Genomic DNA, 26,945 nt, shown 5'->3' on the forward strand with positions numbered 1-26,945 from the left:
AACAATTGCATTGCGTTTGTGCTCATCTAAATTGCATTCTGCTGATGTAGACATATATAAAATAACAACAACAACAACTAAATAACTTTGTGGCACAACAAAATGTCAGCAGATTCAAAGTCTAAGAAGAATGAAATGAGATTGTCAAGCCTTTTAACATTGTTGTATGTGGTCTTTTTGAACAATGTAAGGTATACTGAACAGTGGAGACAGTTAATAGCCTGAGAGGAAACACTGGCTAGATAAATCATATAAACTATGTTTTTCTGTTTACTGTGCAGCATTGTTGTTTTGATTTAATTGTTGTATAAATGGTCATGCATTTCAGTCAACCTCTGCCAAGTGGGTTGTAAATAAACTTACTTAAATGCATAATGTTGCAAAGTGATCTACAAAGTGACTTGTGAATAGTTTTCAACTTTAATTGTAGTGGAGTCAAAAGTACAATATTTGCCTCTGAGATGAGATGGAGAAGAAGTTTAAAGTGAAAAATGGAAAAACTCAAGTAAATTAAAAGTTACTTGAGTAGGCTACATGTATTTAGTTACGCTTGACTAATTCCACCACTGGTTTTGGGCAATGGTGGAAAAAGTACTCACATTTTTTACTTAAGTAAAAGTATCAATACTGCAATCTAGAAATACTCTGTTACAAGTAGAAGTCCCGTATTCAAAATGTCCTCGAGTAAAAGTGCAAAAGTAAAAAATACTGAATATGCAGAATGGCCCATTTCAAGTTTTCAAATGTATACAAATCTTTTGAAAATAGCAGATCTTAAAAGCTCACAATGCATTGTGGACAGTCCATGCATCAATGGAGCTGTACCAGCTGTTACAGAGCTACAGTACAGACTTTCGCCAGCAGGTGGAAGTAAAACACCAATTCGGGACCACTCTGTACAACAGCGACGACTTCGACACGTCGTCAGCGTTGCCATGTCTGCTTATTATAAGCTACTTTGCTCTTCTTTTTCTGTAAAGTTTCTAGAAATATTGGTAGTTGGCTAGTTGCGGGTTGCGGTTTTTTTAGCTTGTTTCTAAAGTGTAGTAGTTGCTTATTAGGGCTTGTTTACTAATGTAGTTTAAACCAGTGGTTCTCAAAACATTTTCATGTCAAGGACCCCCAAATTAATGTATATTTGTAGTAGATCCAACCTTCTGAAAAGATCAAATATTTTCAGAAGGCTGGGTCTACAGAATCTTGTAGGCTATGGGAGTCTCTAGCACAAAAGTGCCAGAGACTCCCATACAAGACTTTGTGGATTTGAAAATATTCTGGATATCTAATATTTAAAAAATCCTAAATGTTTTTTCAAGATTTTTCTTTGAAAATAGCTGCTCTATTATAAGCTCACAAGTTCAACGCGTCGCATCGTGACGCGTTGTTAGTATGTAGATCGGCTATTTTGGCTTCTTTTGGGCTTGTTTTCCTATACCTGTTGCTTATTTCTCTCACAAAGTCTGGCAACACTAGTGGAAAGCCTCGTCGACCCGGAAGTTGAGTATTGTTTGCCCGCCACACACAAAACACACCAAAAGTCAAAACACAAACACAGACGCGTCGGACGGATAGCCAAACGTAATAGCTTTGAATGTGTTGTTCCACATGTTAAACAGAGGCTTAACGTGCTAATATGACTTTACTCCTAACGGTGAGGTCGTTGATAAACGAGCGACTCTCGGCGGCAGCTGAAGACATATTCGGGGCGGTTGAGAGAATTGTTACGGAAATCTACGAAGATTCCAAACAAAACATTGAGCAGCAACGCAGAATCCTGGATGTGGTTTTGAATCCAGAACCTAAACAGCACAGAACAGGTCAGTGTAATCACTGACTGCACTCCAACTTAAACATATTGTAGTACGATGATCAAGACTCTCGTAGATGTATTGCAATCCATTTTGTATATCTACGAGAGTCTTAGCCCCCCACCCCCCCAGATTGCCCTGGAATGTCACCGCCAAAGTCCGTACTTCTCCAAATATGTACAAATGCAAAATATAAGGTTCTTACCCCTCGTGCCCCAAATGTTAACTAGCCAGGTGTCCGGCGTGTTTGTGCAATGTATTAGTCCATATTCTTCAATAAAGGAGTGTTTTAATCCCGACTGTGGTCGAACGCCATTTGTTCCCCCTCGTTTACTTCCTGTTTACATTGATTGTAATTCCGGCTTTCACCGGATGCGCCCCGTCACTACCGCCCATTGGGAACTTCCGACAGAATCGGCCACAGACGGGATTAAAACACTTCTTTATTGAAGAGCTGCTATTTCAGATTTTTTTTTTTTTATATATGTGTGCAAATCTTTGAATATACTTGAAGTGAACATTTTTTACTCAAATCTTAGCTTATGGGGATTCTACAAATGTCTGCTAAATCCTAAAAAAAAATTTACTTGCTATAATATCAGTGGTTCTCAAACTTTTTTCATGTCAAGGACCCCCACAATGATATGTATTTTAGACCCCCATCTCAAAATATTTTGTTCTAGGGACCCCCAGAAGCAAAGATTTGATTTTTTTAAAAAAAATTATTCAGAGATTTGCTCCCATTTTCATGATTTCTTTCTCTTAAAATAGCAGATCTACAAGCTCATAGCGTGGCACTCGGTGCCGTGCTATGAGCTTGTAGATCTGCTATTTTTGAATAGCCAAAGAAATCTAAAAGTGACACAGATACGTTCACGGATTGAATGGGTTAAGAGAGAACTCACCGTGACGCTCTGGACCAGAGCTAGCTTTTAGAATTGCTCTCTAATGACGTTGCCTTCGCTCTCCTCCTCCTAGATTTCCTCCTCCTTCCTATAATAAAGTCGGTTTCCTCTGAACAGCAAGAGAGGAAGCCCAGTCTGGTCCATGATGTGAAACCTAAACAGGAGGAGATGAACCCCAGTCTGCCTGTCCAGGTACAGCTGACAGTTGAGTTGACATGATCAGGACATTTTAGTTGATTGCAAATTATGACGATTAACGATGTAATTGCGTTTTTGGCATTGAACACAAATAACTCGCATATACACAGAAATGACCAAACCGTAATAATTGTATACTTTGAAAAATAACTAAAATGGCAATCTACACCCGTTGTGAATGTATAGATCTGATATTTTCAACAGATGAGTGAAAACGATTCTGACGATTCTGAAAAATAATTGCGATTTTCTCAAATAATTGTAATAATTGTAATAATAAATAAACTGTAATAATTGTGACGTGCCTATGTCCAGGAGGAACCAGATCCTGTCCAGGAGGAACCAGATCCTGTCCAGGAGGAACCAGAACCTGTCCAGGAGGAACCACAGCCTGTCCAGGAGGAACCAGAACCTGTCCAGGAGGAACCACAGCCTGTCCAGGAGGAACCAGAACCTGTCCAGGAGGAACCAGAGCCTGTCCAGGAGGAACCAGAACCTGAGCCTCCAGAGATGAAAGAGGATCAGGAGCAGCTACTTCAGAGACCAGAGGCATTACTAGATATCAAGGCAAATGGGGACAATCTCGCAGGTAAACATAATCACTTTTCTTAGTGCTAACTAATCTAATAACAATGATTATGGTTTGGTCTGTCGGCCATCATCAGATAAACGACACTCGATGGGATCGCTCCACATTTATCTAACATTTACTTAGCCGTCTTGTTGTGTAAGAGTGATGATGTGAATAAATATGGTTATGCCCGTGGCTTACATCGTCTTCTAGACATGAGAACTCTGGGGCAACAGGGAGTTTATCAGTCCATTGTTAACATGGGAGCCCACAGTATATCCCGGTTTTAATGAAAGCCTTTCAGTTCAGTTCAATTACATTTTATTATAGTGCTGAATAACAACAAATTGTCTCAAGACGCTTTACATATAGAGCAGAGACCCGATGTTGTCCCCCCCAGCCTGAACAAGCATTAGCGATGGTGCCAAGGAAAAATCTAGGGTGGGCGGCCAACTGACAGGGTTAACTGACTTAACTCCATGTTTCTCCTGTCTAAAAGGTAAAGGAGCGATTATAGGGACCACAAAAAGAAGAATCATGGATGAACTGGACAGTGTTACAGTATCAAGTTTAAAAGGTATGTCATGTTGCGGTTTTAAACATATTAATGCCACATTAATAATGTGGCATTTCAGCTAAGTGATTAAATTACTGTACCACAAAACTAAATTAATTTACAATATCAAGACACCAAATATCCAAATTGTATTTTGTAATGTTAATTCTATTTACATTCAATCATGGATAAGATATAAATGACCAAGAGAAACTTAGACTTTGTTTGCTCTGTCGAGTTAAATAATTTTTAAAATCATGATTGGGTCTGTGTTTACAGTTGCCCGCATTGATGAGGCCTTTCTGCGCACTCTAAGTCGTGCAGATTTGATAGAGCTTTTTCCTGAGCCGGAACATTTCCTCAGGAGAAGACGTTTGTGGGCCTTAATTAACTCGAAGGTAAGTCCTTTGGTGTGAAAACATCTACAGTCATCAGCACAACACATGTTGTTTCTAAGGGTCTGGACCTAACCATCAATTAGTTGAGTTGCAACCGGTTCCTTTTTACAGTATGGGTGTCCAACAACAGCAAAACCACGACACTGAGTTTACACACACATTTGCAGTCAAAGCACAATGTGTTCTATAAGCGCTGACTGCCGGCCCGAATGGCCATACATCAGAGCATCTCCAGCCAGCGATTTTCTTACTGCCTTTTTATGCTTTGTGTTTCTCCTTTCTGATCGCCCTGCACCTCTGTACGCCAATGGGCAGTGAGCTTTGCATCCAGTTGCGTTGAAGCACTTGTTAAGAAACTAAACACAGACAAAGAGTGTCTGTGTTTGACGAGGACCCGCTGAGAAAGTGAAAGACATTAATGAACCACGGTCAATGCCACATAGCGCTACAGAAGATCAGGCGTCACAGACTCAAAACAGTCCCTTGTTCTGTGGCCATGGAATTACTACATGAATACTCCCCTGAGGACATGAAAAAGCATGCTGTTCATTCATTTTACACCTGTTCTGGTACATGCCCCTCACCCCTAACAGCGGAGCATTTACAAATAACATAGACATAGTTGGCTTACAGATAAAAACTGTTCACTTTCAGAAGACACAGGGCTTTGGTGGCTAACATTACATTAATAGAAGGAAAGGGAATGTTCTGCCTGCTATGCAGAATTCACAAATACATCCGACAAGCATCATCATAAGAACAACATTTTCTATAAGTCAGCCTCCATCAATTTCAAACAAAGCGCTATCAAAGAACATTCTGCAACTTGGAGGCACAAAGACCAGCTTTTGACCCAGCTGGACATTGTGCAGACTAGTGGAAAATCCTGAAATAAGCTTTTGAGCGTTTCTTAGTTTTTCCCCCCTTTTTTGACAGTTATGTACAAATGATATATGGTCATGTATATGCTTTTGTCAAAAACATCAATCAATCAATCAATCAAAAAGTCTGTTGTTTAATTCTTTAAATTTATTTTTTCATCTGCTTACTTAGGATGAGAATCCCACCTTACCAGACAAAGCTGGCCCCAGCAGGAAGGGTGCTGGCCCCAGGAAGCTGGCCCCACCAGGAAAGGTGTCTTCCCCTAGCAGAATGCCACCAAACTTCCCCCAGGCATCCACTCCTTTGGAGAAGAGAAGCCCAAAGAAGTCCCTACTACGCGTACAGCTTCCCAGATCTCCAGAATATGTGTTATATACCGACAGTGAGCTGGAGCAAACACGTAAGCGCTACTTTGAGATGGCGGTGGCTGGCAGAGAGGGAGAATGTGTCATGTCCAAGGAGCTGAGATGCAGGCTGGTGAGGAACACTGTCGTCAACATGGTCTCCATCTTGAGAGCAAGTCGGCAAGGAGAGGATGTCCGCTACCCTTCCAAGCAGGAATTGAATGCAATGGCTAAGATAATAGTGGAATATTATCCTATGCTACAGGACAAAGGCAAACCCATGAAACATGTAAGTGATTAAAATGTGTGCGTTATTCCAAGTTTTTACTTCTATTTGTTTTCTGAATGAGTAATTTTTTTTTTACCACAGATGAGCATTTTGGCTTATCTCCTCAAGAGGTGCTCGAATGTTAAGTCCCCACTAAAGAAACAGGGGCCCACGCCAAAGAGTGGCCGTCCAAAGAAACGGCGGCACATTGACTTCTCAACGAGTGACACAGAAGAAGATGATGATGCAGACACAAGTGGTGGATCTGGATCAACCGTTCTTTTGCGTCAAACATCTAGGAGCTCTGATGATGGCCACGGTTCATGTGAGTGAAACCGTAATGTTTGGCCATATAATTTGCATGTAGGCTAGGTAGTTTGGTTGTCTTTGTTGATATATTACAGACAATGATATTATACATTTTTGTTCTGAACATTTTGACATGTCCGATACCCATTAACTAATTTGTGTTCTCCATTTTAGCTGACAAATACAGTCTGACAACACGGGCCAGTCATTACAAGACTCTGCAGGACACGCACCAAGATGCTGTCTCCCAGATCCTTGACCTTGAGTTTAAAGCGAGAAGAGCCTTCATAGACAGCGATGCCCTGAAAGAAGAGGACAGGCCAACAAAGATCTTGGATAGATATCCATGTTTCAAGGAACTTCATAATGTAAGCGATTTAAAGTGATTCATTTGTTATTTTTGGCCTATCCACCAAGCAACTGTTGCTTTAACCCGTTTAAAACCGGGAAAGCATCTTGGTCATTTTAGATTTTAGCTATATACAGTGTAGCACATTGGTTCTCAAAGTGGGTTCTGGGCACCCAGTGTCCATGGGGGGGTACCAGGGGGTCCCTAGCAAAAGTAGTTATATAGCGTCACAATCATTTCAACCACTTAAACCATATTTTATACTTTTGCTATAAAAAAATGGCATTAGAACAATCTTGAAAGTTTGAGCAAATCTTTGAATATATATATATTTTTAACATTTTTAACTCAAATCTTTGCTTTCTGGGGGTCCCTGGAACTAAATACTTTGAGATGGGGGTCCGTGGCCAAAAATACATATCATTTTGGGGGTCCTTGACATTAAATGTTTGAGCACCACTGATATAGAAACATACGTTTTTTCAGAAAACTGTTAAAAGACATTTCTTTGAATCGCCCCCCAGGTCTTAATGGTTTAACCCAGGGGTTTTCAACTGATTTTGACCCAGGGACCACCATCCTGACTAAGAGAAACCTGGGGACCACCACTATTGTGCGTGGTGGTGGGTCCATCATAGACCCACCCCACACAATTAGTGGTGGGGGGTTCATGCACCACAGGGAGCTGGAGAAAATAGCTATAATATCAATATAATATCTAATAAAATACAGTGATTTTGTTTGAATATGATGGAATATGATTAAGGATTACTGTGATTATGGTAAGCTCACATTTCATATCACACACACGCCATACAGTTTTTTTGGCCAGGGACCACCTGCAATACCTCCGCGGACCACCAGTAAATATTTTACAAATGTTTGCTTTAAAAAACATATATATTCCAAGATCTTTTTTTAAAAAAATCAAAAGATAGCGGATCTACAAGCTCGTAGCACCTAGTGCCCCGCTATGAGCTTGTAGATCTGCTGTTTGCCAGACCTACAGGAGGCTTTGTCGGTCGGTCGGTCGGTCGGTCGGTCCCTCTTTTCCTACCTGTCCCCTTGATTGGCCAAGCTTCGCGTGACGTAGTGCTCTGATCTTCAGATTTCAACCACTAGGGGTCTGGCAGTGCTCCGAGGAGCACTTTTTCTAGTTTTTGAAAGCCCAAAGAAATCTTAAAATGACACACAGATGCGTTCCCGGTCTTAATGGTTTGACACCTACTTGCATTCTAGGTCATGGAAGAGCTGCGTCGCATCCTGGATGAGGACAACAACACATTTGTGGATGAAGTAAAGATGAGATGGGAAGTCTTCTGCATGAGCGCGAAGTGGGACGGGGTCGATACAAAAGCGATGCTACCAATCTGTGAGAATCGTGAGTAAATATCCAATGTTTTTCGTTTCCTACATTAAGACCGTTTTTCTAATATCTTTGTTTTTAACATTTTGGACAAAATAGCCAATTTTACGTCGAGGTGCCCAGATGTCCCTTGTGCCCACCTATTAGAGATACGCGGATCGCAGTTTTAGCCGAGGTTGCCGCAGTTAACCGCAGTTTGGGTGGATTCGGGTCAATCAAATATAATTATTAATTAATATCGGATAAACCGCGGGTGAAATATTGCGGTAAATAAATTAATGACATCTAATATGTCTATCCATAAAATAGCTAAATCTCTGCGTGCTTGTGTCTGTGTGTAGAGCAGCACCGATCGCATCGCACAACTAATACTAAAACTAACGGGAATACCAGAAAATAATTATATTTTGACGTACGGGAAAAACGGTTGATGCGGATATTACAATTGGATAATATAATTACCGTATTGCGGTTGGATAACGGGCGGATAATTAATTTGTACATGCGGATTCGGGTGACGTGAGAGGCCATCCGCACATCTCTACCACCTATCCTGTATCCATTTAAAAGAGTACTGTTACCCTTTAGCCTAAAATATGTTTTTTAATCAAATCAAGCTGTCAGAAGAAGAGGTACCATAAGGGGCTTTTATTTATTTTGATTATTTGAGTATTTTATGGGTAGTAGCCTAATCAGCAGCTGAGCAAAATTGTATAACATGTACTTTTTTATTAATTATTCATCTGTATTGTCTTTATTGTTTGATAGAACATGCCTAAAACGACCTAAAATCAAAACGATAAGTCGTCCGATTAATCGTTAAAATAATCGACCGATTCATCGATTATGGAATTAATCGTTAGTTGCAGCCTTAGCAGTGGGCAAACACAGCCAGAAATAAGTCTGCCAGTGAATGAGTTAAAATATATATTTGTATGTACTTTATTTTCAAAAAGCTTAAACAAAAACAAATCACAACTGTTCATAAATGAATAACAATTCTAAAATGTTTTAAAAGTATTAAATATAAAACATATTATAAAAAAATATTTCCGGGAAAAAAGAAGAAAAAAACCTAAGTAGTGAAAATAGCAGATCTATAAGCTCACAGAGCGCCGTGCGTTGTGAGCTTGTAGATCTGCTATTTTCACTATTTTGGCTCCCGGTTTGGGAACCACTGCTCTACATGGTGCTTTTTCCTCAGGCATGGCTGTGAATAGGATTGGATTGTCAATATGTAACGTTGCTGATGTGATATTAAAACAAGTTTTTTGTTGTTGTTAAAGCTCTTTGTTCAGTAACAGGCGTCTCCCTGTCTCTCCAGCTCTTTAGTAAACAGAAAATACATTTTCAGTTAGGTCGCCGATTTCATTCAATCAAGATATTCAGTAGTGTTTCATTAGTGAAACACTAATCTCTCCTGATTGGATGAAATGTTTAATCCTGACCTGAAAGTGCATTTTGTGTTTACTAAAGATCTGGAGAGACAGGGAGACCCCAGGGAGACCCCTGTTACTGAACTAACACACTCTAGCAATGAGTTACTATCAGAACAATCAGGGAACCCATCGTCAAAGAAAAGGGAAAAACAGAGCCCTCTGCAGTATTTTACCTTTGCATTTGACTCTGGGGGGAGGGAATTCATAGAACGACGATGACTAGAACCCGGTGTTTGGTCTCTGCCCTCAGCCCTCCACTTCCGGTGGTGCACCTACAGTATGTTTTCATTCCCACTAACAGTATTTCTCCACAGAACACTAACACAATTTCTACCAAGGAACATGGATCGTTTTGGTTACAAGCCCACTTGTTTCTATGATGGAAGAACAAGTTAAAATGTTACTAACTTTCCGTGGTTTTGTCGGCTCCGAAGACGCTATTGTTAAATGAGTTTGGGTTTGTTTCCAGTGTAAATCCCGCCCACTACATTTGATTGGGCAAATCGCGGCCTGCTTCCTGATCTGAAGGCACGCCCACTTGTAGGCCAACGTTCACACGTTCTGAACGGGGCTCCCGACAGTCAGTAGCGCAGCTCTGAATCTGTTCTTGAGAGATTACTATCTGAATATAGAGTGAACTGTTATTTTAACAAGAAAGAAAGAAAGAAAGAAATATCACTTACACCACCTTTTAAATTAACCCATAATTATAATACTTTTTTTGTGTTGTAGTGCAAACCACCATAGCGCTGTTCAGGGCACTCCCCACACTGTTTCCCTCACCAACTGCAGCGCCTAAGAAGCTGGGACATGCCAGTGAGGCATTGCTTCATGTCCTTAAGGTGGGAGTTTGTTCATTTTCATATTCAACACTTCATGTATGTCTGCTGGGATATGTCTGCAAGGGCTTTTGTATGTTTGATTTGTTAGTCTCTAATGGTGCATCATCTCAAACAGCACCGTCGACTCTGCAAATCTCTAGGACTAGATTGTTCACTTGAAATGTTTTAGAGTAGAGTTGAGGCCCGGTTCCACAGATAAATATTGTGAAAATAGATGATCTACAAGCCTTGCAACTTGTAGATCAGCTATTTTCATAATTTTTGCTTCTTTCTTATATTATTTGACAATTTGGCCAATGTTTGACCAGTTTTAATTGTATAGTCTGTTGATTACTTTTGATGCAGTAATGGTCTTTTCACATCATAACCACTCATTAGACCCCATCTTGCTCTGTTCTACCATAAAGACATTTCTCTGAATCTTTTTTTCCCTTTCTTCTTTAGCCAAATGAAGACCTCACCGTCTACCTCCAGAAGAGATCTCTCTCCAGTCCTGTTTTGGTCTTGGATGGGTCCCACTGTCTGGTGGCAGTTGGATCCACTCCCATCACCACGTTTCCCCGGGAAGACCTGGGTTACGGGCCGCTTTATCTGCTGGCTTACTACTACACCCTGAACCTTACATATCCAAAGTGTGTGAAAACCCTCCTCTCTGTCATTCAGACAGAAGTACTACAGGATGCTATCCATGAGCCCACAGCCTCGTACAAAAGAGCCATTGCAGGAAGGAAGGAAGGGTCAAAAAACATTGTTAAACACTAAGTGTAGTTTATGTTTTTTTAAAGGTGATGTTAACCACTTAAACCCTCTAGTCTTAGTGAAACAGACTTGAGTTACAACAACTGTACATCACTGCTTTTTTTCAAAAGCTTTTGGTCAACACCAAATCTCTTCACCAAAATTAGCTGAATCTCTCACAACATCTCGTATTGTGATGCATTGTGAGCTTGTAAATCTCCTATTTTTGGCTATTGTTCTCCCCAAAATATGGGTGCTGGGGTGGTTAAATAAATAGTAAAATGTCAGTGCCTTGCTACTTTGATATCTACCTCCTTTGTGTTTTATAATTGTTCATGAATATGTCATGAATATTGAAGAAGTTTTAAATTCTTCCTTTTCAGTTTGAAGTGGCTGACATTCATCAATCCATTTGTCAGTGTAGTGGCAGACATGGTTGTACATGTATCAATCCAACGATTATCAAAAAATGACAAATATATCTGCAAACAAGATCAATACAATTATATCATTCCATTCATTTACTGCTGATCAATGTGTATGCACACCAAACTATTTGTATAATTTACACAGAGTTTTTGGTCAGGCAAGAAGATTTATGTTGAAATGTTCCCTTTCACGCCATCATACCATGTACCAGAGAGCTGAACAATGGAAGAATTTGGCACTTGGGTTTAAATGCCAAAAGGCCAGATGTGTTATCGGCAAGGCAACAGTTTTTTTGGTAAATGACACACAATGTTCTGTGTCCTTGACCATATTGGGACATAAATATGACATAACACTAGTCGTATCGAAAGTTCAGTGGTGGTTATTAATCTATTGTCAGTACATAAGGAACTAAAGGGGTCTCAGTAGACCCTATAGACAAGTGGTTCTCAAAAGGTGGCTTTCCATATACATGGACTTACCTAGCCCCACCCCACACCGCCCACCACAGCGACGGTTTCCACTACAATGAAGTGGGTAGAGTGGTGTGTAAGTGGTACTAAACTGGTCCCTAAAAAGTACCCAGTCTTGGGTAGGTCTGAGCTGGGCTAAGCGGGGCTAAAGCTGTGACGTATAACGCTGCTGCTACTGATTGGTCAGCTCACAGCTGTGTCTGTCCACTCAGGTCTCTGTAAAATGTAAAAACTACGGTAGCAGTGTTGCCATGTCCACTTATTATAAGCGACATTGGGCTTATTTTTCTGTAAAGTTGCTTGTAAATATTGGTAGTACTTTTACTCCACTACAATTATCTGAAAACATATTAGTTACTAGTTACTAGTTACTTTTCAGATATAAATGATTACATTATAAAACATACATTAACCACTTAAGCCCTATTTTATACCTAGGCTATTTGAAAATATCCGATCTACAAGCTCACAACGCATCGCATCATTGTAGATCTGCTGTTTTCAAACATTTTAGTACTTACTTTTGGTACCTTAAAGGAATATTTCACTTTCAAAAAAACTTTGGGTCATTTTATCGTCTACTCAGGCTTTTGTGAGCCCCCCAGACCGTTTTTAAGTTGCTTGATTTAGTATTTAGATATTTGATATTCATTTTATCAGACACGCCCCCTTCCTATACAAACCCATTATAACTTCAAACTCCATTTTAACCTGTTAGATTCATCAAAAACACCCTTCCTTGTTTCTGCTGACTCACCCTGCCCTCCTAATGCGTGAGGGGGCCGTGTTTTTTTGATTACTTTTTTCATTGATTTATTTTTATTTTTTTATTGTATTTAATTGTTTTCATTTTCCAAAAAATATATAAAAAATAAATGAAAAGAGTAATCGAAAAAACACGGCCCCCTCACATATTAGGAGGGTTCGCTTCTTTTGGGATTGTTTTCATAGACCTGATTGCTTATTTTTTTCTGCTAAACCTGGCAACAATGAATGTGCGACGATACACGCTAATAATGTTTTTTATATAAGTGATGGCAACGTGTTTAGACACCACACAGGTCTTCCCAACAATAGCGAAGATTAAAGTCAGGGTGAATGGCCAAATAATAACTTAAGAGCCAAACTAGCTCTGAGGAAGCACGCTAGCATTTAGGCTAACCCTGTAGCCTGAGGCTAAGTTGGTGTGTTAAAGAAAGGGGCGTTGATTTCCTTCGGGAGGGGAGGGGAGGGGAGGGTGGGGATTTTGCGAGTGGGGACTTTTGTGCAATGGAAACGCAAGACATTTTGAAGCGGTGCGGTTCTGGACTGTACTGGACAGTGTCGTGCTTAAGCTGTGATGGAAAAGCGGCTAAAGTGGGGCCAGGGGGTCCTTGAGGGGGTTCCAGGACAAAATCAGTGTAACCACTTTAAGCCTATATACATTGGCTGTTTGAAAATAGACGATGCGACGACGATAGCTTGTAGATTGTCATTTTCTTTATCTTGAACAAAACTGGAAACTTTGGATTTTTTCTTTTATAAATTAACACAAATTTTGTGATGGGGGTCCGTGGCCAAATATTAATTTGGGGATCCTATGCATGAAAAGGTTCAAGAACCACTGTGATAGACTACAGCAGAATGTTGGATCAAGGTGACCGTATCAAAGCAGAAAATAATTAGGTTAATGATGATTGTTGGAACACATGTCAGGAATGTTATGGGGGATAAACATGGCTACTGTAAAATAACTGTACCAAGCCTCTTGTGGGCTCTTTGAGACTAACCCTGTATGCTGCTATTTTCTCCTCTGTGTCACTGCAATATCTGTTAATAAATATCTTATTCATGTAAGAATCCTTTGCCTTCCTTTGTCTCTGTGCCACAATGTTCTGCTCCCCAGCCCTAAATGGGTTTGTGGTTTTGCTTTCTGAAAGATGAAGCAACATGCTGTTATTGCTATTGTGTTTATTGTCACTATATATTATACATATTAAGAGTAGACAAGAGGCACATCTTTAGGTAGTATGACGGCTATGCAGCCCAGAGTCCTTTTATTTAATTAGTTTTGTATTTATTTTTAACAATAGGGTATTACAGGTATATATGGATGGACTATGTGTGATTTCAAACTGGCATTAAAAGTCTTTTAAAAAAGTCTTAAATGTGACTTGCCTAAACCTGCACAGACCCTGAAAAGGGCAGATCAAGGTGTGGTAACCTTCAGATTAAATGTTGAATGCTTTATTTGTCCTGTAATTCCTCTGTTCTGCTCTACCCTTGTTAAAACATTTAGTCTTCTGTTTTCCTCATTCACAGAGCGTGCTGAAATGGCTCCTCCAGTGAAGCTCAGAATCAGGTCCTTCCAGATATGCCAGAGTCTGTCACTGAACTTGCACAGCATATAAACTAAAGACAGATTCACCAACTTCGATATCAGATGTCCAGGACAGAAGTTCCATTAAGGTCAGCTATAATTCAGTTAAACCTGCCCAGCCAGGTGATTCATTCACAGAGTGTCATGAAGCAGCTCCTCCAGTGAGGCTCAGAATGGTTCTACATGGTGAAAACAATATGCTCAGATGGGACCTTCCAGACCTGCCACAGTCTGTCAGTGAACTTTCAGAGAAAATACAGAGACATCAGGTGTCAAATCCAGTATCTCAATGAGAAAGAATTCACCAACTTGCTCTCAATATCAGATGTCCAGGACCTTAGTTCCATCAGGGTTATCTATCTTTCAGTTGTACTAGCCCAGCCAGGTGGCTCCGTACCCCCTCCCCACTCTGCTCCTGCCACCTCCGCTTCCCGTTCATCTGGTGATACAGACATGTTGTCTGCCCTCTTCTACAGGTCCACTGGATGGCCTGCTGTCTTCCAAGTGCCCCAGTTCTCTTTTATGATGCTCAGCTTCAGCTGAACAGGGCCAATGCTGCTTTTTTTTAAACGGAACATTGTTGAATCCTAGTTCTCAACTTAAATGTGCCATTCTTACTGGCTTAGTTGAAAAGATCATCCAGTACAAAGTGTGCCTCTTTGATAATGAGGTGGAGAATGTAGCGAAAGCTCTTGTTTCAACACATCATGTTTGAAAGAGAGAGCTTCAGCCACTTGATATGGAATATGGAAGACACATTTGAATAATAAACTCATTAACTACAGAAATAAGCTCAGGCAGCTTGGATGCCCAGAAGTTACAGTGAATGCCCAAAAAACACAAACCTGATGGCAAAAAATGCAGTCCTGCTTTTGGTGTGAAGAGGCCCAAAAAAGCTGACATTTCTGTCCCGGCTATCGACCTGGAGAAACAGTGCGGACACTAGGAAAGATCAGAGTGGACCTCCTCTCAGAAGTAAAGAAAAGAAACAATGAGGAAAACATAGCGATGACGATGATGGACAAGACCTTTGCACACAGAAGGCAAGAGGTAGTTTGAGAGGCATCCATGATAGACGATTTCAAAACGAGGTGGCCGGCTCTCTTCCATATTCATGAGTTAAGTGAATGGATGTGTGATGAACATCCTCTACATTTATTGGAATATGTAGTATACAGTGAATACACTGAATGGGCTATACAGAAAACATTGGCAGAATCTGAGAAGTAACAAACTGATTCAAATTTATTGAAGGCCAGCCACCTTTGTTGGCACTCTGGCATGCGGTGGCATTTCTATGCAAGAAGCTATAAACACACATGCATTTGAAAATCTTGACATTACTCAACAGTGACATCCACCTGAGCTTTGTGTACCTTTGTTTATTTATTTGTAGTTCAATGCAGAGTTCAAAAGAATCACGACAATCGACTTGCAGTCAAAGTTCTTCTCAGAGCTGGACACTCACGCTGCAAACCTGATGAGGGTCTATGGCAAGAAAGGTGGAGTTCAATGGAGAAAGATCAACAGCATCATGGATCCCATGAGCCAGGTATGGATATTATTAAAATATATATTAGATTTATTAGGGACAGAACAATACATCACTTTGATTTGACTTAATTGACAACATCGGTATCAGCAATTATACGGCCTGATTTTTAACCACTGTCTGTCAGCCTGGCATCACAATTTTGGGCATCTCTAAAGTTTTCCAAAAATAGCTTGTAGATCAGCTAGGTTAAATACAATTCTAGTTAATTGTTATCAAATTGAAACTTTGATAACATCTTAAGTTTTTCAAATTGATAAGAACTATGTTGCACTTTTGGACAAAACATCGGTCATAACATCAGAATCGGACCCCAAAATCTGGCATTGGTCGGGCTCTACAGGAGACACTGTTCAACCTGGGCAGCTCATACTTTATATATCATCTGTGTTTTCCTTTATTCGTGTCATGCTTTAAAAGAAAATCTAAGACATAAGAGCCACTGTATGCAGTACTATTCTAGCCTTTAAAAAACACTTAATGTTACTTCCTGAGAATCTACTCACTTTGCTGGTTGTTTGAGATGGGGTGTGTGTGTGTGTGTGTGTGTGTGTGTGTGTGTGTGTGTGTGTGTGTGTGTGTGTGTGTGTGTGTGTGTGTGTGTGTGTGTGTGTGTGTGTGTGTGTGTGTGTGCGTGTGCGTGCGTGTGTGTGTCTGCGCCTGCCTGTGGGTGTGGTCTGCATACTCATCAAGGTCGGTAATGCTGAGATCTACAGTGCAGATTGGGGTCCCAGAGACAAAACATGAATAATGTATATCAAACTGGGGGTCCTTGAAATTAAAAAGGTTGAGAACCAGTGCATTATGCCACAGACCCCCCCATTTGATTTAGTTTTACTGGCGCCCCAATAAAATCTGCATTGTTAATGTAACCCTGAGAGTGTACAAAGTCAGGGTCCACATTTCGTTCCATCCATTTCCATTTGTGTTTTTTCTTAACACATTGATTGCCAGAATTATTTCAGATTTTTTGCATTTTCATGCCAGGGTTTTTACATTGAAAAAAAAAAGTACTCAGGAGCTGAGATACAACATTTTTAAGTTTTAAGTTAACAAGGAAGTGGATGGGAGTCTAGATCTTCGACAAATCATATCTCCTTGGTCTTTGGGTCAAATTAAAAGAAATATTTTTTTTTAAATTTAAAAAAAAAATGTTTCCTAAAAACGAGTTAACTCGATCTAGGCAATCAAGCGATGGATTCTAAAAACGAGTTAACTCGATCTAGGCAATGAACGCAGCGTGAAGCGACGCGTTTTGAGCTTGTCGATCTGTTACTTTTGATACTTTTGAATAAAAATCCTGAAAGGTAACAGTTTTGGACATTTCCGTTTCCACCCGACAGAGACGATATGTAAATTCACTATTTCTTTTAATAGAGGAAATAGCAGCTCTACACGCTCACAAAGCTTCTTATTGTGACACTTTGTGAGCTTGTAGATTGGTTATTTGGCTATTGTTGAAAGTATACAACTATTAAATGTTTGGGCTGTTTTGGCCATAGTACATTACTTATTTTGATTATTGGTATCTTTATTGTCAGTCATTTCTTGAGGTTATTTGCCATATCTGACCTGTGCAATATTTGTTTGAAAAGCCTAAAAACATTCTCTGGCACATTATTACATCCCCCTGGAACCCCCTCAAGGACCCTGGGGTTGAGAACCACTGATTTTGGGTACTCGTGTGAGAGACAGATTAACAAGAGCAGCAGGGGACAAACATATACTGTTAAAAAAGTCTGTGCCATAGCATTGGCATTTATTACATTATTATTACAGTCTTCTGTATGTCATTTGTGCTAATGGTGAACTTGCTCAATGAGGCCTTTCCCAAGTACACAACCGAAACATAATGAGCTCTTATACGCTTAAAGCATTTCACCCATTTTCAATCTTTATCTCCATACAGTATAATTAGTCCTCTACTAATGATATAAGATGGGACTGTCCACAGCCCTCCTTTGAGACAGTAGATTGAAATGATGCCGTACAATTTTATAAAGATAGGTTGAAAATTGAATTATTGGTCCTTTAATGCAGGAAAGATCCCTTCACATACATTTTCACTACAATCTGTGCCCAGGCATTCCTACAGTGTGGGTTATTATTTCCTCTAAAGCATAATCATTTGGCGGATGTATGAAAACATGGAACTCACCTTGTTCCAGTATCATGTGTGCATCATTGCCAATACATTTCCTGGCTTATTTACATTCCTTAAAAATAATATTTACATATTTTGTCAACAGGGACATTGTGGTATCCTCAATAGTCTTCCAGATGCTATTAATGGCCTATAGTAATAAAGGCTGTTTATCCAACAAGTGCAATGGCTCTGCAATTCAGGCAGAGGGCAGTGTGTCCACAGAGTTAATAAAAAAGTACTACACAAGTTAATTTCATCAATATAAGCCAAAACACTGATCGGGCATTCTCTCCTTTCACAGATCAGTGTATATGGACCATTAAAATGCAGGCAGTGCTTCATTCAGTCCACATGGAATCATCACATACTGCAATACACAGCTGGTCTTTGAGTCAGTTCTCCTTAGGGTCTGTGTCCATGAAAAGTGTTTTTTTGAGTTGCCACCACCCTTCTGCCTTGCATTTTTTTATGGCTGGAGTGCCAAGCATCGCGTTTCAGAGCTCTCGACGTACAGCGTTTTTGATTAAAGACTTTGAATCATTACCACAACCATGAGAAGTCCATGTTTAGCATTGTGTCAGCTGAGCTATTTGTGCTAATGACGCAGATGACAGGACGTTTGAGCTCAGCAACGGTTGCTATTGGTTCGAACGTTGCATGCATTAATAAACGGCTTTGCGAGCTCCGTGGACACGATATCCAAAGCGTCAATGTGCTCATAAAACGCTTTCTGTGGACACAGCCCCTTACAGTGGTTTAAAAATAGTAAACAACCTCTTGACTGATATTCAGTTTGCTCATCCTTTGTCTTTTTCTCTCTTTCTCCGTTATGTGTCTCACACAGATATAATCCGTATGGAGCGTGGTTCTCTGGCAGAGTGCATATTCATCCTGCAGGACTCATCCAGGACATCCGCTGACACACTGCTCCCTGCTCTTCCATGCTGCCGAACCAAGGGAGCAGAACTCTGGTCCAGGCCTGAGTTCTGAGGCTGACAGGAGCTCCAGTAGGGTCCAGCAGGGTAGTGCTGATGCCGGGACGAAGCAAGCCTAGGAGGAGCAAGCCGCTGGGACGAGCCGGAACGCTGAGCTGGGTCGGAGGAGCTTTGGGACAAGAGAGGCTGATCATATCCGTGACCGGGGAGAGGAAACGCTGGAGGAGTTGGAGCCAGCGTGCAAGGTGAAGACGGGGCGCTTATTAGACCTTCACAGGGATAACGTTGACGGCATCTGTGGAAGAAAAAACTTATTGAATGTTTGAGCGGTCTGCTTGTTTTCGCTAGAGTTCCGTTTGACTTTTTTCAATTGTTCTCATTTGAACAGGGTGCAACTATCGATTATCTTCCGAGCGATTATTGTATCAGTTACTTTTTTGATTATTAAAAGGATAGAGAGATTGAAAATGTAAAGATTATTAAATTGATTAATTTGATTAACTGTTGCACCCCTAGATGTGTTCAAGTTAGGCGAATTCTCACCTGCAGATGCTGATGTCACCCAGCTCCGGGTCATGGTCATCCCACAGGGACAGGGGATTGTCCCCTGTGTTGTTGTTGTTGTTGTTGTTGTTCCTGCCTTTATTACTGCAGCGGGACGCGCTCTGCTGCTGCTGCTCCTGCTCCACCCTCCCCTCCCTCTGTCGAAAATCTTTCTCCCTGGCGCCAGAAAACACCATTAGATAATATGCATCAGAGTATCAGTTCACGTTAGAAAATATGCATCATAGTATCAGTTCACATTAGATAATATGCATCAGAGTATCAGTTCACATTAGATAATATGCATCATAGTATCAGTTCACATTAGATAATATGCATCAGAGTATCAGTTCACATTAGATAATATGCATCAGAGTATCAGTTCACATTAGATAATATGCATCATAGTATCAGTTCACATTAGATAATATGCATCAGAGTATCAGTTCACATTAGAAAATATGCATCAGAGTATCAGTTCACATTAGATAATATGCATCAGAGTATCAGTTCACATTAGAAAATACGCATCAGAGTATCAGTTCACATTAGAAAATATGCATCAGAGTATCAGTTCACATTAGAAAATATGCATCAGAGTATCAGTTCACGTTGAACAAAACGACGAAAGCCGATCTACAAGCTCACAAAATGTCACGATGCTTGTCTTATATTCCAAACCAATCAGAGTAGAGTACGCAGCAATTTATGAAGCGTCTGCGACCATTTATTTTTCCAGAGGTCTGCGACACATTTTTGTCATTTTGACGTCACTTTAAGCGCGCAACGCGTCGTTCGACACTTGTCGCTCAACGCATGAATTGACCGTTACTCTCTCTGTTCTTCCAAATGGCGTGCATGTCACTGACCTTTCCTGATGTCTCTTTTTGTCGCGGTTGAGACAGTCCACCAGGCAGCATGTGATGAAGGCCATGGACATGATCAGGATAATGGCAGAGCTCACAATGGATGCCACCACAGCTACACGGAAACCATAGTCTTCATAACTAGATAGTGCTGGAGAGAGTGTGAGAGACAGACAAGGAGAGCGAGACAGACAAGCAAGAGAAGAGAGACAAAGAGAGACAGCAACACATTGCGAGAGAGCGAGAGATTAAGGATAATGAAATATAATAAAACAACACTCGCTTTTTTAAAAATACAATAGTAAAACAATAACCAACTAATAGAGAGCTAACATCTCCTCTAAATTTGATCTCTCTACAATCATTAGCATTATTATTTGCCTTTAATTACATCTTTTGTCAAACGGTAAATGTGTTTCGTTCTAAATGCATTCCATTTAAAATGAGGACATGAACTCTTGCGAGTCAGTACACATCTACATGATTGACCACAACTTTCTATGAATACTTATTTTCAAAATAATGGGAACTTGGGAGGACAGACTTGCTTATGGAGTACAGCAGTGAGTTCAATCTTCTTAGTAAATGCATTCTGCATTTTCATCTAATTTGCCCCATGCACTTTGGTATAAAGAATGTCGAAGACGGCTTGAGTGCGACAAGTTGTGAGCTTGTATATCTGCCTTCGATTAGCCAAAGTATAAAATTGGGCTTAATTGATTAATGTATGTTTTGTAAAGTCAAAGTACCTCAAAATTGTACTTAGGACAGTACTCGAGTAAATTACTTAGTTACTTTCCACCACTGTTTCTACTTACGTTTACAGTAACTCTCCCCGTTCCACTGGGTGACGTTGGGGCCCATGACACACTCCATGTGCCCTCCCATCAGCCTGTGTCTGGCCGGGCATTGGAGTGAGATCACTGTACCCACATCTGTGCCATTGCCCCGGGTGATCCTCTGGATGCCCAGCGCTGGCAGAGGCACCGGTGGGCACTGAGCTGCAGACACACCTAAAAGACAAGATGGATGGTGAGTAAGCCTGTCAAAATTATTACCTAATCGCCTAATCGCAATTATGTTAGATAATCGCAATTCTTTTTGCATAATCGTCATAATCGTTTCCACGTAGATTTCTTTTTTCATACACTTTCAAACATGTTTAAAAAATATATATTTTGATTATTGGTATCGGTGATTGTCAGTTATTTGTCTTATCTGGCCGGTGCGATGTTTGTTTATAAAGCCTAATGACAAACAGAAATGTAAGTTTTATATTCCAATGTTCAATGGAAAAACACAATTAAATCGTTAGTCGCAATTATTTGTATGACAATTAATTGTCAAGTAAAATGACATAATCGAGACAGCCCTAATGGTGAGTTGGTGGCTGATATTCAGTTTATATCTCAGTAGACAGACAGACAGACAGACAGGCAGGCAGGTAGACAAGCAGGCAGACAGCACAACATGTTTAAAATGTGTTGTTCAAATATTGAAATGATCTCAATTGAAAAGGTGTAGAAGCTACTTCAATTAATTTGATTGATTGATGTTTTTATTGACCAAAATGCACGTATCTGTGAAAAGGATAAAACACCAAAAAGCTTGAGAGCTTATTTCCAAGCTTCCCAAGCTCTGGTCATTTGAGCGCAAATGTGTGTGTAAATTGTGTACCATATATATATATATATATTTTCCTACTTATTATTCTATTTTGGACATGTCATTGTAGCTGATAGTTTTACAAAACAAAAAATAGCAAAGAATATAGCATAGCTTGATGCAAGTATGGTGACCATTTTACACACAGTTAGCTACACATACTGTAGGCAAACACTTTTAACCTTGGTTATTTGATTTGTCAGTTGCCCTCCTGTTATTTAACTTGTTCTGGGTTCGTTTCTTCTCTAGGCCTTTTCTGACTCTTCTTGTAACTGCAATGTTGAGAACTCACACACAAAAAAAGAATTTCACACACTCTTTTACACCCATTATCACTTGATTTGACAATAAAGCTTCAGATTCTGATTGTAGATAGTCTATTTTCACCATCATACGACAAAATACAAAAAATAAAATTGGATGAATAAAAGTGGTTAATTTGTTGTTCTAGATGCATTGGTGAATTCCCACCCCTACATTAATGCAGGATGTAAGGGGTGTGTGTATAGGGTATGTAGGGGGTATGTTGAGGTTAAGTAGAGGGTATTTAGGGGGGAATGTAGGGGGAATGTAGGGGTCTGTCAACATTGAGAGACAAAAACACTTTGCTACATCTAATGCTCATGGTATCAAAGGAAATGTGATAAATCGTTAAACAAAACACCTTTGAGGAAGCTCACAGGCCATCTGGCGCTCTGTTTCTGTCTGGAGCAACTGCTTATCATAGAGCACAGCGCGCTCAGCACATCTCTGTACATGATGAACGACTGAAGTCAGTTTGAGGAAGGGAAATATGAGCATGGGCCCAGACAAGCCTTCGATCACCTCATTTCACCAAAGCAGTTTTTCGGCAGAATAAAGCCAGCTAAGTTGTGACGAGGTCTTTAGGCATCATTTTGTGTTGTCACACTCTGTCACACGTAGGAAGGGAAACAACAGATTGCCAGAAGCATTGTTCTAGTGGAAGAGGTAATGCACATTTTGCCACCACACGAGGCCCTTCATGTTTAAGGTGGTGTAAGTGATTATGTACAGTAGCTCTATATTCTGATAGTAATCATTGCTATAGAGTGTTTGTTCGGTAACAGGGGTCTCCCGTCTCCCCAACTCCTTAGTAAACACTAAACAGAAATAACTTTTTCACGTCAGAATACCATTTTCATTCAATCTGGAGAGCCTGATTGGATAGGATTAAGAAAGAAAAAACCCTTGACATAAATAAAAAAAAGAAAATGTTGATGTCCTCAAAAGGATCGCGTGTGTGTGTGCATGTGTAGCATGTGTACTTCTTACACAGTAACTTCTTCAGAGATAGCACCTTCTGTGTGATCTCTCACTTCCCCCTACGGAAGTCAGAGTGCACTACATCGCGCTCTGAAAGGTGCGATTTGAATCATCACAAACCATTTAAAAAAGAAGCAGAACTGAAAGTATGTGCTGCAAGTTGCCTATACATTGCTCACCACATGTTCAGTCCAATGTCTTCAGCTCTAGTCTGGATTGAACGGAAATGCAAATCAAACTCTGTGTGTGTGTGTGGGGGGGGGGAGGGGGACTGTTAGCTACTATTAGTAGCAACTTGCATATGAGTGCAACTAATCATTCTAGGCATATGTCTTATTTTAATTGGGAAGAAAGTCAAATAACAAATAAAATAACTAACGCCTTATAGCCTATAAATGAGGTTCCTTTTACAGTATGTTGTTCTTTGCTTCTTTACTTGTATAGTATGTTAAAATTGTATGAATGTACTTATTGGTTTTCTGTACGTACCGTCCCCCCAACACATGGCACAATAGTCTACATACATTTTCACTCAAAGGACCACAATGGCAATATAAGCTCTCAAGCTTTTTTGTGTTTTATGCTTCTGACAGATATTGTATGTACCGTACAAATATACGTTCATGCATATGCAGTTTTTGTCAATAAAAACTTTTAAATGTGTTTATATTTTAATAGCACGTGTAATCAGCAGCCCCAAAAATTCCATCACATACCTATTAGTGTAGGCTACAATAGGCGACCTTATAAAACTGATGGATTATAAAAGTTAATTCCTCTCCATAACCTAAACCCAGAAAAAGCAGTGCTGTCAAATGAATCCCTTCCAGGTGTCCTACCTGAATTATTGTGGGTGCGGTTGACATTTTCCCTTGTAAAAGCATTCCTGGACACGTCCGCTACCGAGGCTGTCGCTGGTGATGACATGTCGGTCTCAAACAGCCCTGCTGGGGAAACAACAGATTGCCAGAAGCATTGTTCTAGTGGAAGAGGTAATGCACATTTGCCACCACAAGAGGCCCTTAATGTTTAAGGGGGTGTAAGTGATTATGTACAGTAGCTCTATATTCTGATAGTAATCATCGCTATAGAGTGTTTGTTCGGTAACCGGTGTCTCCCGTCTCCCCAACCCGTCAGTAAACAGAAAAAAACTTTTCAGGTCTTGATACCAATTTCATTCAATTAGGAGAGCCTGATTGGATAGGATTAAGAAAGAAAAAAACCTTGACACAAATAAAAAAAGAAGATGTCCTCACAAGTATCGTGCGTGTGTGTGTGTGTGTGTGTGTGTGTGTGTGTGTGTGTGTGTGTGTGTGTGTGTGTGTGTGTGTGTGTGTGTGTGTGTGTGTGTGCGTGTGTGTGTGTGTGTGTGTGTGTGTGCGTGCGTGCGTGCGTTTGTGTGCTTGTGTAGCATTTGTACTTCTTACACAGTAGACTCATCAGAGATCGCACCTGCTGTGTGATGATCTCTCACTTCCCCCTACGGCCTACGGAAATGCACTACAGCGCGCTCTGAAAGGTGCGATTTGAATCATCACAAACCATACCAAAAAGAAGCAGAACTGAAAGTATGTGCTGCAAGTAGCCTATACATTTCACCACATGATCAGTCCAATGTCATCAGCTCTAGTCTGGATTGAACGGAAATGCAAATCAAACTGTGTGTGTGTGTGGGGGGGGGACTGTTAGCTACTATTAGTAGCAACTTGCATATGAGTGCAACTAATCATTTTAGGAGAGCCTGATTGGATAGGATTAAGAAAGAAAAAACCTTGACACAAATAAAAAAAAGAAAATGTTGATGCCCTCAAAAGTATCGCGCGTATTATTTTAATTGGGAAGAAAGTCAAATAACATAAATAAAAATGACTAACGCCTTATAGCCTATAAATTAGGTTCCTTTTACAGTACCCATGTTGTTCTTTGCTTCTTTACTTAGTACGTTGAAATTGTATGAATGTACTTATTGGTTTTCTGTATGCCCCCCCCCCACCCCCCAACACATGGCACTCTCTCTACACACATCACGTTCATGCATATGCAGTTTTTGTCAATAAAAACTTTTAAATGTGTTTATATTTTAATAGCACGTGTAATCAGCAGCCCCAAAAAGTCCATCACACACCTATGGTGTAGGCAGTAGGCTACAATAGGCGACCTTATAAAACTGATGGATTTGTAAAAGTAAATTCCTCTCCATAACCTAACCCCAGAAAAAGCAGTGCTGTCAAATGAAGCCCTTCCAGGTGTCCTACCTGAATTATTGTGGGTGCGGTTGACATTTCCCCTTGTAAAAGCATTCCTGGACACGTCCGCTACCGAGGCTGTTGCTGGTGATGACATGTCGGTCTCAAACAGCCCCGCTGGTCCGCTTAGCTGTGCGTAAAAAGCCTGGAGAGAGAGATGCAGCTTGGGGGATCAGACACCCTCGGAATTCTGTCGCCTGAGTCGTGTGCGAGGCTCTGCTATGCTTTATCACTTCCTCTTCTGTTGCTTCCTTTTCTGTCGCGCACTCTGTGCACACAGCATTATCTCTGCGCAGCATGCACTGCCTGTGTGCCCTCCCTGTGCGCGTACAGCAGCGCACACAGCAGAGCCCATGCAGACGGAGAGAGGAGTGCTGCTTACTGACATCTTAACAGGGAACACTCTGCGAAGCCACATTTGACTGTGGATTACATCAGATGGTCAGTGCTAAGCCGGATGGATGCTGCACACCCGAACTCTTGGAGGAATAATGATGCCACAATAGCTGGTCGCCTAGTTCAGTTGATTTGTGTACTCCAGGGGAACTTTTGCCTCCTGATCCTGTTTCAGAGACTGTATGTTGTCAGACATTACATATTGTAAAATATGTGTTTTGCGTATGATTTATGATTCTTTAAATGGCCAATAAAATACAATATTATTATTTTTTACACCTGAATGTAGAATTCAACTTCATCTGGGTCAATATGTCCCATGGGGAACTTTTGTAAATTGACTCTTAAGGGGAGCCAAACTTTCCCCCACTCTACCCTTATAGGACAATTAATCAATTTAGAGAATTAATAAATGAAAGGAAAGGGTCCCAAGTTCTAAATAATTTGTTCAAGGAACCTCTAGTTAGATAATGTTTTTTTCTAGGTGGATGAAAGATGATGGCCTTTTAACCAGGATGATGTGGCACTTTTCCAGTGAAGCAAAATGTGGCATCTGGCTATGAGGGAGGCAAACGCAACTAAATCTGCCTGGCACCTATATTGAATCTGCCCAAAACAGAGACACACCAAAAATAGCGACTGGAGGACATCACGGAGGCACCGGAAAGCCACTCAACTAAAAAAAAATCTTCCCAAAAAGGAACAAGTTTTGGACAGCAGTAGAAAGTGTGTGTATGGTCTGCAGGATAGTGAAGACACCTGGTACAGGAGTCTTTTGTATCTGGAAACATTCTGCTCAACTTAGCCCTAGTGTGTCCTGTGAACTAAATCCTAACAGTTTTTTGAAAAAACTTATGTTGCTATATATATATATACACCGGTGGTGCTCAAACTTTGCCGTGCTATGAGCTTATATCATATCTGCTATTTTTTAATGGCCAAAGAAATCTAAAATGACACAGATCTGTTGCCGGTCTTAATGGTTTAATGCAAAGGCAGTGCAGTTACTCTCTCTTTGTGGATAAAGAACCTGTCACAGTTCAATTAGTTTATAGGTAAACCAACTAATTGGGATTTG

The 26,945-nt window shown here is 40.4% G+C and overlaps 2 protein-coding genes across 5 annotated transcripts; one reads left to right on the forward strand and one right to left on the reverse strand.

Moving 5' to 3' along the window:
• Positions 1 to 1,538: 1,538 nt before the first annotated feature.
• LOC308097544 (uncharacterized protein) lies at positions 1,539 to 13,069 on the forward strand. Of its 3 annotated transcripts, none has more exons than XM_080445376.1 (11): positions 1,539 to 1,817; positions 2,787 to 2,905; positions 3,227 to 3,500; positions 3,982 to 4,059; positions 4,318 to 4,436; positions 5,490 to 5,951; positions 6,033 to 6,255; positions 6,414 to 6,607; positions 7,828 to 7,969; positions 10,126 to 10,235; positions 10,680 to 13,069. In XM_080445376.1, the coding sequence occupies exons 1-11, from the start codon at positions 1,634 to 1,636 to the stop codon at positions 10,995 to 10,997; spliced, it is 2,223 nt and encodes a 740-aa protein (XP_080301502.1). In that variant the 5' UTR covers positions 1,539 to 1,633; the 3' UTR covers positions 10,998 to 13,069. The 3 variants fall into 3 exon arrangements, with proteins under 3 accessions (XP_080301502.1, XP_080301503.1, XP_080301504.1); XM_080445377.1 differs by having other exon boundaries at positions 3,248 to 3,500; XM_080445378.1 differs by having other exon boundaries at positions 3,269 to 3,500.
• Positions 13,070 to 17,510: 4,441 nt separating this feature from the next.
• On the reverse strand, positions 17,511 to 25,697 carry susd3 (sushi domain containing 3). 2 transcript variants are annotated; one of them, XM_080444466.1, is made up of 6 exons: positions 25,481 to 25,697; positions 24,065 to 24,169; positions 21,095 to 21,289; positions 20,280 to 20,427; positions 19,411 to 19,587; positions 17,511 to 19,162 (listed from the first exon to the last, which is right to left on the reverse strand). In XM_080444466.1, exons 1-6 carry the CDS (start codon positions 25,566 to 25,568, stop codon positions 18,769 to 18,771), a joined length of 1,107 nt encoding a protein of 368 aa, XP_080300592.1. In that variant the 5' UTR covers positions 25,569 to 25,697; the 3' UTR covers positions 17,511 to 18,768. The 2 variants fall into 2 exon arrangements, with proteins under 2 accessions (XP_080300592.1, XP_080300591.1); XM_080444465.1 differs by having other exon boundaries at positions 24,065 to 24,172.
• Between the last annotated feature and the right edge of the window lie 1,248 nt (positions 25,698 to 26,945).

Source organism: Gymnoscopelus braueri (genome assembly GCF_963280865.1).
Source record: "Gymnoscopelus braueri genome assembly, chromosome: 12".
In the NCBI taxonomy this organism is placed as follows: Eukaryota; Metazoa; Chordata; class Actinopteri; order Myctophiformes; family Myctophidae; genus Gymnoscopelus; species Gymnoscopelus braueri.

Bases quoted from the DNA above. Each gene is read 5' to 3' on its own strand.
- LOC308097544 (XM_080445376.1), top strand. From the start codon at position 1,634: ATGACTTTACTCCTAACGGTGAGGTCGTTGATAAACGAGCGACTCTCG. The intron at 4,060-4,317 runs GTATGTCATGTT...CTGTGTTTACAG, and splicing joins TACAGTATCAAGTTTAAAAG to TTGCCCGCATTGATGAGGCC. The intron at 4,437-5,489 runs GTAAGTCCTTTG...CTGCTTACTTAG, and splicing joins GGGCCTTAATTAACTCGAAG to GATGAGAATCCCACCTTACC.
- susd3 (XM_080444465.1), bottom strand. From the start codon at position 25,568: ATGTCATCACCAGCAACAGCCTCGGTAGCGGACGTGTCCAGGAATGCT. The intron at 24,173-25,480 runs GTAGGACACCTG...TTGTTTCCCCAG, and splicing joins CCGCACCCACAATAATTCAG to CAGGGCTGTTTGAGACCGAC. The intron at 20,428-21,094 runs GTAAGTAGAAAC...CACTCTCTCCAG, and splicing joins CGGGGAGAGTTACTGTAAAC to CACTATCTAGTTATGAAGAC.